The 9,558-nt window shown below is 41.5% G+C and overlaps 1 protein-coding gene across 1 annotated transcript in view; it reads left to right on the top strand.

The window, feature by feature from the left end:
* Positions 1–9,558, top strand: part of PTPRR (protein tyrosine phosphatase receptor type R) — a 135,927-nt gene that overhangs the window by 70,022 nt on the left and 56,347 nt on the right. The window contains exons 4-5 of the mRNA XM_009646267.2: positions 668–778; positions 7,150–7,412. Coding sequence (XP_009644562.2) covers positions 668–778; positions 7,150–7,412 — 374 coding nt within the window. The remainder of the gene's footprint in view (positions 1–667; positions 779–7,149; positions 7,413–9,558) is intronic.

Genomic DNA, 9,558 nt, shown 5'->3' with positions numbered 1-9,558 from the left:
AGATAATGAGATTATTTAAAGCATAATCAGAATTATAGATAGACGGATAACGAGATTACTTTCAGCATAATCAGAATTTTTTACATATGCACATGTATGGGGGTGGGGGGCGGGTACTCTAAAGGTGACAGTGTCAGGGCTTCCCGGCTCATGAAGGCAAACCCACAAGTCACCTGCTCTTCGCTCCTATGTCAAGTGTAAACAATCCCAGGGCTGGCGCGTGGGTGCTGGGGCCGGAGATAAGGAGCGGGGAGGAAGAGGCAGGGGGAGCGGTTCCCGCAGCCCACGCGGGAGCACTGCCCTTTTACCTGCCGAGCCAGGTAGTTTCCAAGAAAGACCGCCGTCTTGTTTGCTTCCCTTCTACCAGCCTATGACTGCTGGTGGAGGATTGCCTCAGCAGCCACAGAGAAGGTCTTCGGCCATCTCGCGTAGCGTTAGGACCCCTGAGGCGCAGGCACGGACACAGGGACACGCAGAGTGGAGGGGGTGTGTGTAGCTGAGGTGGGTATGCAAACAGCAGTGTTCAAAGCGAGTGCCATATACTGTGGAATGTGAACTGTGACAAAGCTGAGGAGGGTGATTAATGCCTGACAAGAGCTATTTAATCTGCGCACGCTACTGTGTAACTCTTTTTTTCTTCCTCTTTCTCTCTTACTGCTTAAAAAAGAAAAATGTTTTGCAAGGCCAGCATGAAGCAGACAAAATCTGGAGCAAAGAAGGATTTTATGCGGTTGTCATATTTCTCAGCATCTTTGTCATTCTAGTAACTTGCTTAATGGTAAGTTTCCTTTTTACCTTTTTTTGCTGTTCTTTACTTCATGCTTTTCTCAGTCTGAAGGATAGAGCCACACATTCTTTACATGAGAGGTATTTTCTCAAAGCTATTAAAAACTCAGCTGTAAGGTAAGACTGGGACACTCTCATAATACTGTGAAGTCAAAGTCTGAAGAACCAAATTTCTTGATATAGTTTGCGTCCAGTTGAAGAATGTAACTAGAAGGAAGCTGAAGAAATAAATAACGAGCTCTTAAATCTGCAGAGTAACTGTTAGCGACGTGAATGATGACTTCTCAGCCTTCTCACTAAGGTCCCAGGATCCCTGAAGTCGCATTAGCTGCCTGTATTTCACTTTTATTGGATAGTAAAAACACCACCACATTGATACAATACTGTCAATGCACAGCTGTTAAGAGTGTGTCGGTATTAATGTATTGAACATACAAACTTTAAACTGAAATAACTAGTAGGTACATGAAAGAGTGATCATATTTTTGACCAACTTTGCCATTCACATTGTATGAGTTCAGTGGCCAGGTTTCTGGGCATTAGACAATAGGCTGAATATGAGATGTGCAAGGGTCACACAGAAGATGAACAATACTACACCACCACTGACTTCCACAGGGTAATTTTTGCATTGTTTCCAATGTTGTACCTCACATGTTTTCCTTCTCTGGATTGTGTATTTCTTCTGTCATGCATAAATATAAGGGTTTACTGAATTCTATTGACAGTTCTCAGCATTTTTGAACACATAGTATGTTGGAGTCTTTTGAGATATTTTGCTTTCAAACACATTTAATTTTCTTTAACCTAGATGGATTTCCCACTTACACCCTTAAGATGGAAAGAATGTTTAAACTTTCGCACAAAAATTGTTGCTTTATATAATTTCTACTTCCTAGTCATCTTGATTTCTCCATGCCATCTCACTCAAAAATAGGAGGGTAACTCTAGAAGTACTAACTTTTACCCAAAATTTTTACTTTGGAGAAGCAGATATTTTGGTCATTACTGACTGTTTAACTGGAAGAGTATAGAAAATGCCATCTGTCCTTGTCCTGGTACTACACAATTTTTTCATTCATTATTTGGAATGTGTGGATTGTATTGGGAATTGTAAGCATTGTGGAGGCCAGTATCAGAACTTAAAATATTTGTAAGTTGCTGGAGAAAAGGTGGGAAGCAACAAGAATGCTACTTGGCAGCATCTGTCAGGAATAGTTTGGGTGTAGCTGATCTGGAGTTAGGGAATAGGTGAATACTAGTTAGACTCCTTGAACTCCCTTCCAGGTGGATTTACTATGATGCTGTGGTCTTTTCTGCAGGCATTCCCTTTTCTTTCCCCTCCCAGGTCCAGATCTTTACGTGTGCTGCTGTCTAGACTCTGTAAATGGACACTGTCTCAGAATTTGCCAGGACCTGCTGATACATGGAGTATGTGCAACCTATAAGGCTAACAAACAGCTCACATCATTGTTTTTCATCCCACTTCACGTGTGTCAGAGTGGCAGATTTACAAAAAGTAGGAATTGAGTATTTCTAATGCAGCCATTGCAGTTTATCAGACCGTTCAGCTTTAGCATAAAGCATTAGGGCTCATCCTAAGTAGCTTCGGCTCTAGCGACCATATAAGACCACCAAAATGCATCCTCTTTTTTAAAGTTACCGGGTAGACACCTGTTTGTCCATAGGTCGTTATTTGTAGTTTAGAGGGTCCAAAAGCAGAGAGCTTAGCCTGCATCTGTAGACAACTTGGAAGTGTCCTTGTGGAATGGAGTAGGAAGTACTTTAAGTGATGATTATGGTGATCAACAGTGCTCAGTACAAGGCAGCTGAATTGTCAGTTCTGTGTAATTTCTTCAGAAATTGTAAAACGTGCAGCTTTGTCTCTTAACTGGGTTTTAAAATCATGATGCTTCCCTGTGCTGAGAGCGCACTGTATGTTAACATCTTCTACGCTTCTCAGTGCTTGCCTGGAATTTAACAAATATCTGGCCTCTATGCATAAAAATCTACAGCGCAGAGCATTGCTAAACAGTGTAATGCACCAGCACATGAGCTAAATTCAGACTCATAAATTGTACCTCCGAGGTCGTTTTATGTATTTACTCAGCTAGTCCTCGTTGTCGCGGTATGGGAACCTCTTGCATCCCAGGAGTGATTCATCATGTGTGGAAGCCCACACACAGCTCATTGCTGTCCTCACCATGGGCTGACCATGGGCTCACTTCCACTGGGAACATTGTACATCATTTATACGGTTTGCCAAGCAAAGTGCTAAGCAAGAATAAATATTTTTAGCACTCCTATGTGTAAAACAGATCTCTGTATTTTTTATTTTACAAAGATAGAGAAATAACTGAGTCATTGCCAAATTTACTAAATAGCATAATATTTGTCAGTGGGTTAAATTATTTCCTACCGTATTTCTTATTAATTTTGCCCATTTTAATAAACCAGTATGTTTACATATCCTTTTTTTGAAAAAAATATGTATGTATAAGTATCTATTGAGTAGCCTGGAAGTATCACCTTCAGATTACGAAATATTTATAGCTAGTTGTGATAAGAGGGTTTTCTAAATGTTTTTCTTTTTCTCATTAAAAAAAAAAAAAAGTCAGATTTTTTTTTCATTTCAAATAATGAAAGACATGAACTTTGAGCAACCTGACCTGTGAAAGATGTTTCTGCTTATGTTGGGGGGGTGGATTTGGTGATCACTAAAGGTCCCTTCTGACCCACACTATTCTATGAATCTATGATTCCATGAACTTTGCCTTGTCACCAAATTGTGAGGATCTAAATTTTTACTACTCTTCCCAGTGTTTCATGAGTTATGAACAGTTATTTGATGCTTTGGGGAGATAATTAGTTAAAACGATAAGTAGTTTTTCAGCTTCATGATTGTATTTTGGAATTTCTTTACCAAGAAGAATATTGAATAACAAAAAAATGCATTCCAGCATCAAATTTTCACATGACCTATCTCTTGTGCTTAAACCTACAAGTTTCAGGATTCATAAAGTGGTGCAGGACTTCAGAAAGCACTTTGATTATAGAATATATACAATTAACTAATATCAACTTATCAACTTTAGCTTTTGCCAGTTTAAAGTTTTAAATCAAAATTAGCAGTATGTATTTCTATCACACAGTTTTTTCAAGTTTAAGCAAACTTGAAATTAAGGGGGTTGTCTATAAACCAGTCCTAGATTGTCTGAATTCTTTTATTCTGCTTCTGTAGAACTTTTTATACTGCGTTCAAATCACGGTATCCAAATGCCTCCCAGTAATGCATCAAACAACAAAATTAACATCTGTCACATTTTTGTTCTTTCATGCCTTCCCCAGGGTATGAGGGAAATTTTGTTAGCCGATTTTCTTCTCAGGTATGCACATGCTCTGCTCATGCAGAGATACACACACAGCCTCACACACATGTTGGTAAGTACTCGTTAGAGAGAATGCTTTTAATTAGAGTGAACTGTCTTAATTTCCATGGTTTCTGGGAAATTTTACGATACAGTCCTGGGTGCCCTAAATATCTCTAGGCAGATGAGGTTTTGTATCACTACTCCACATAACTTCACATTCTGGAGAGAGAGTTATCTCATTGGGATTTCCTGTCAATCTCTGAAGATGAATAAAAGCAGTTTCCACCAGTATTTTGAATGGGTAGGTAGGAGGTACTGGCCAAGCCAGGACGTAACATGCCAGCTTCCCTTTGCAGAAGTCTGAGCAGGGTTATAAAGAGTGAACGTCATGCTGTCAGCACCTTGTCATTCTTCTAGATAAGCAGAGTCAAAGAGGAGACAGAAAGAATAGTTCTTTTCCTTTTGTACTGTGGCTTTGAACCCTAGGCTTAATATATGAAAAGATTACACCTCGTGTGTCCTGAAAAATAGCACTTCTTGTTGTTCAGTTGCTCCATGCCTCTTGATTATCCTCACAATGAATCTTCTGGAGTATCAGTAAAACTTCAGTTTTCCTAATTCCGGGGCTTCATATCAGTTTCCACACATACTGACAGATGCGTTTAAACTGATTTGAAATAGGAGTACAACTAACGCAGATCTTGGTGATAGGGTTGATCACTGTCTTTTTGACCATTTCTGTTTGTTTGACTTTTGCCTGGAATTCATTAAAAATATGATGGCCCTGACCACACTTTCTGAAGAAATTGTGTTAGCTCTTAGATCAAATGTGGCTCTTCAGCTTTTCTTCAACTTCCACTGGTGGCAGGCTCTCTTTTGTCCTAGGACCTAATAACAGAGTATTAAAAAGTATATGAAATAATACTTGTTCAGGTTTTTGCAAGTCAAAAACATAATTTCCTGGGTCTCCAAGGGATGAAACTGTGCCAAAATGTATCAGTGACAAGAAGGTATGGTTAACATTGTCATGACTGTGAATGTCTGAGCCAGGGAGACCTGATTGCGGCCTTTCAGTACCTAAAGGGGGCCTATAGGAAAGATGGGAAAAATCTTTTCAGTAGGGCCAGCTGTGACAAGACAAGGGGTAATGGCTTTAAACTAAAACAGGGTAGGTTTAGACTGGATATAAGGAAGAAATTCTTTACAATGAGGGTGATAAAACACTGGAACAGGTTGCCCAGAGAGGTGGTGGAGGCCCCATCCCTGGAAACATTCAAGGCCAGGTTGAAGGGAGCTCTGAGCAACCTGATCTAGTTAGCGGTGTCCCTGCTCCTGCGGGGGGGTTGGGCTAGATGACCTCTAGGGGTCCCTTCCAACCCAAAACATTCTATGATTCTATGATTCTATATACCTGTGGGTTAGTAGAAACAAATGAGACCAAAGCAATCACTGGAGGAAAAGAGGGTTAGAATATTTCAAGCCTCTGTTTTATCTTTACTGATACCTGTGTCCTTGCTTCACAGTAGGGCTGTTTTTTTCTGCAAACTAACGGCAAAGAGCAGCTTATCTTATCCATGCAATTTAATTCTAAACTCTTCTGAATGAACAGATGGTTTACGTAGCTAAGTCTTGTTTAATGGGTGTATTGCTAATGACATTAGGTCAGTTCCCAGCTAAACCTCTAATGCTAATCCTTGAAAAAACAAACCCATCAGATATATCCAGTCTTCACTGGAAGGCTATGGAGTGAAAGACCTTTACGCGGTGCTAGCAGGGCAGCAGCTGTCAAAGAGCTTCTGACTTGCAGCGGAACAATGCTTTGGTCTAGGCTTTGTTTTTATGGCTTTGCAAACCAGAACTCAATTCAAATGCTTTACAGCAACAGATAAAGCAGGGTAGAAGCTGTAAGGGTATCTGCAGACACCTTCAAAAAGCTGTGTAAGTGCCTTTCATCTACCTCCACACACAGTACTTGCAATAGTAATTCTCATAAGTTTCCTAGGTTGTGAGGCACATTTTGAAAATGGCACAGCTATGGCTCAGAGATCATTTTTTGCATTCCCCTCAAAAGAGATAAGATGTGTTAAATAGCCATAACACAGCTTCCTCTGGAGTGACGTTAGGGAACACACGCTACCTGCTGGCCCTCACCGAGCCAGTGTGCAGCAACATCAGTGTGGAGTTCGGTGGAAGAGGATCAATACAACTTCTGAAAAGCTTTTGCTGCAGGTATCTGACATCCAAGTTCATAAGCAACAGGTGGACCGAGAATCCTGGTATTACAGTATGTTCAGACATCAATGTCTTGGTAATTGTAAAACACACTTTTCTGAACAGATGCTTAAATATCTTCATAGGCCACGCATCGCTTCAGCTTTATTCCAGAACAGGTTGTTTCTCTGAGGATATTCAGGGATATCCTTGTCCTGAGGAGCATTTCAGCATAGTAGCAGCCTACCATTACAAAAGTGGCCTAGTAAAGTTACTCTGTTCAACCATCAGCTCCATGCAAAACGAGTAAGAGCTTTTAAGAACATCTGCTCTGAAACAAATTGAGGCTGCTATAATTAGAGACAGGCATCTGGGTATATCATGAACATCTATTTTATTTTGTGACATTGTCTATCTTGAGTTAAAATTCTTACAAATTTTTCTACAAATACTCTATTTATCTGTATTTCCTTCTTCAGTGTCTTTTGTAACTATTTTCCATTCTATGCTATTTGCCTCTTTAATAATACAACTGCTGGTATTACAAATAATTACTGGCTCACGATGGGAATTGTTAAAATCCCTACTGCCCATGTGTACATACTGTGGTTTATGTAATGAAAGTATTTATCCTGTTGTGGGAAACACCGTGTAACACAACTTGTGGCTTACCTTTTAGGAGTGAAAGCCACATATAACAATCTTATCCAAGCATTTGCGTTACTTTCCTTGCCTTCTTTACCAGAGAATTGAGATTGGGCTTTCCTTCTTATTGCTGTAGGTTCTGTACAGATTAAAGGAGAAGATCCAGTTGTCACTGAGACAAGAGAAGGAAAAGAAGCAGGAGATCCACCTCTCACCCCTTCCCCTGCAGAAATCTCAGTCCGAGTACAGGACCACCAACAGCATGGTCCAGCCTGAACAGGCTCCAAAGATTGTCAATGTTGTAGTGGACCCTCAAGGCCAATGTGTTCCTGAGCTCAAACCTCCCCTGTGTGCCAGTCCATCTCCTTTCAGAATGAAACCTGTGGGGCTCCAGGAAAGGTAGGATGGTGCCCGGTACCTTCAGGATTTATTCTGCTTTGTTATACTCATGCTGCATGATTTCATGTGTCTTTTCTATCAACGAATGGGAAACTTGGCTATACGAACATTTGAGAAGTGGGATTTTGGTGTGTTAGTGTCTCTCTCATGGGTATTCTCTCCTTTCCTTTTCTTTTCATATGAGTAAAGGTCCAGAAGTTTGGGCTGAGATTAACTCAAGTACTGGAATTCTTTTTGCTAATTTGTTTCTTCCCCTTTCCAACAATTGCTCCAAAGAAATTATTTTTCATTTTCCATTGATTTTTGCCTGTTTTGATCCCGGAGAACCTGCCAGAGGGCACAAGGGCTGGTTATGTTTTGTCAGCAAAGGATGTTCTCATTGTCAGGGAGTCCTTAGCACAGGGGAAACTTAGAAAGAAGAAATATTTACACGTACTGAGTGCATTTACCAATCTCATACAGTGTTTCCATTATCACCTTTAGATAATTTTTCATCTTAAATCGATCTTTCTGTGATGGTCGGGATACAATCCAAGGTCTACAGGCTTTACAAAAAAAGAGAAAGTGATTAGCAATGAAACCGGCCCTTGTGTGCAGCTCCTCAGAAATACTTGGGCACCAAACCTTGCCATTCATTCTACCTTTCAAAAACTGGGCCAGCGCTCTTTTTATAAAACTAGTTATTCTTCCCCCAGGAGAATGCACACTGACATCTGTCTCTCCTCTGTTAGAAACCTATCTAATTTCTTGCCTGATGGCCGCAGGCCGCTTTCATAAAGCATCAGTGCTCTGAATAACTAGCGTAGCATGCAGCCGCGCAACTGAACTCTTCTGCCCCGGCACAGACGATAAAAGAAAGAACAGACGCCACACAGATATGACGGGGAAATCAGAATGAAAAGGAGACCAAGCGGAGCCTTGTCTGTGAGGACTCTCAGACTTGAGCAGTAACCCTGATTCAGCTTGAACCACAGGATTTCAGTGACAGAGATTTTATCAATGGCTTTATGAGCCACAGGCAGAGCTAAGCGGGGGGGATGGATTCTCCCATGAGCAAAAGACACTGAAAGGCAGAGCTGTCATAAAATATGTAGAGATATCACTGCAGATAAAAAAATAAGGAATGGAGAAAGCAACTAAATATGGTTTGATAGTTGCTCTCATTCTGCAAGACCCTAAAAATACTGCACACGAGCATGGGGATCACATAGCTAGTTTATAATACCTAGTACCTAACACAGCATACATAATAGTTGAGAGGGATTGGGGTGAAGGAATTTGTAGAGGGAGTTTGTACTTAAAGACCGGGGAAGAATATTTTCCATTGCTCAAACAAAGAAAATAAAAACTATTGATCTAGGATCTTACTTTCCACCACCGCAGATAGGAACTCAGCATTTAATGCTCCTAAACTAAATTTCATCCTTCAGAAGGACAAAGTTCTGATGTCCTGTGCAACCTGCTCTAGGTGACCCTGCTTTAGCAGGGGGGTTGGACTAGATGATCTCTGGACGTCCCTTCCAACCCCTGCCATTCTGTGATTCCCCTGGTAGCAAATGTTACAGAATGGGTGCCCCCAAGCTGTGGCTATGAGCTGGAGGGGATCTCTAGGCTTGATCCTGCTCCATACTGACAGAAAAAGGGCTGCGAGCAGACCTCTTTGTGCAGAGTGTCCTGCTTGCACTCTGCAGAGCCATGCTGTAAGGTCCCCCGCTCCCGTGTGTAATGAGGGTGGCGCAAGGTGAGCTCAGTTCCTTCAACTTCTTTTTCCTTGGTAATAAGCTGAAAGGCATGGTTTATTTGATCAAACATCAGGTTTAGTTTCTTCGTTGCATCTCAGCGCTCACCAGTTCAGCACAGCCATGCAAACCAGGCGTTTCCCCCAGTAAAGTGAGGAGATGGAGCTATAAATGCCCCTCACCTTGTACCGTCAGCTTCAGAATAAAGAAAATACCAGCGCCCCTCGTAACGCAAAGAGCTAAGGAAAAGCGCAGCCCGGTGCAGGGAAAGCCAATGCTGAGCACCGCAACACGGCTGAAGGGGAAGGAAGGGAAGAGCTACTGCAGGGGGGCACCGCCCCTAGCTCACAACGTTCCCGGGAGCTTGCCCAGCTTCTTAAAACGCACCGCGCCTGGGAACCCCGAGC

Source organism: Egretta garzetta, unplaced genomic scaffold, assembly GCF_000687185.1.
Source record: "Egretta garzetta isolate BGI_Z169 unplaced genomic scaffold, ASM68718v1 scaffold68, whole genome shotgun sequence".
NCBI classification, from domain to species: Eukaryota; Metazoa; Chordata; class Aves; order Pelecaniformes; family Ardeidae; genus Egretta; species Egretta garzetta.
Note: the sequence above shows the minus strand (reverse complement) of the source record. Positions and strands in the feature narration are given on the sequence as shown.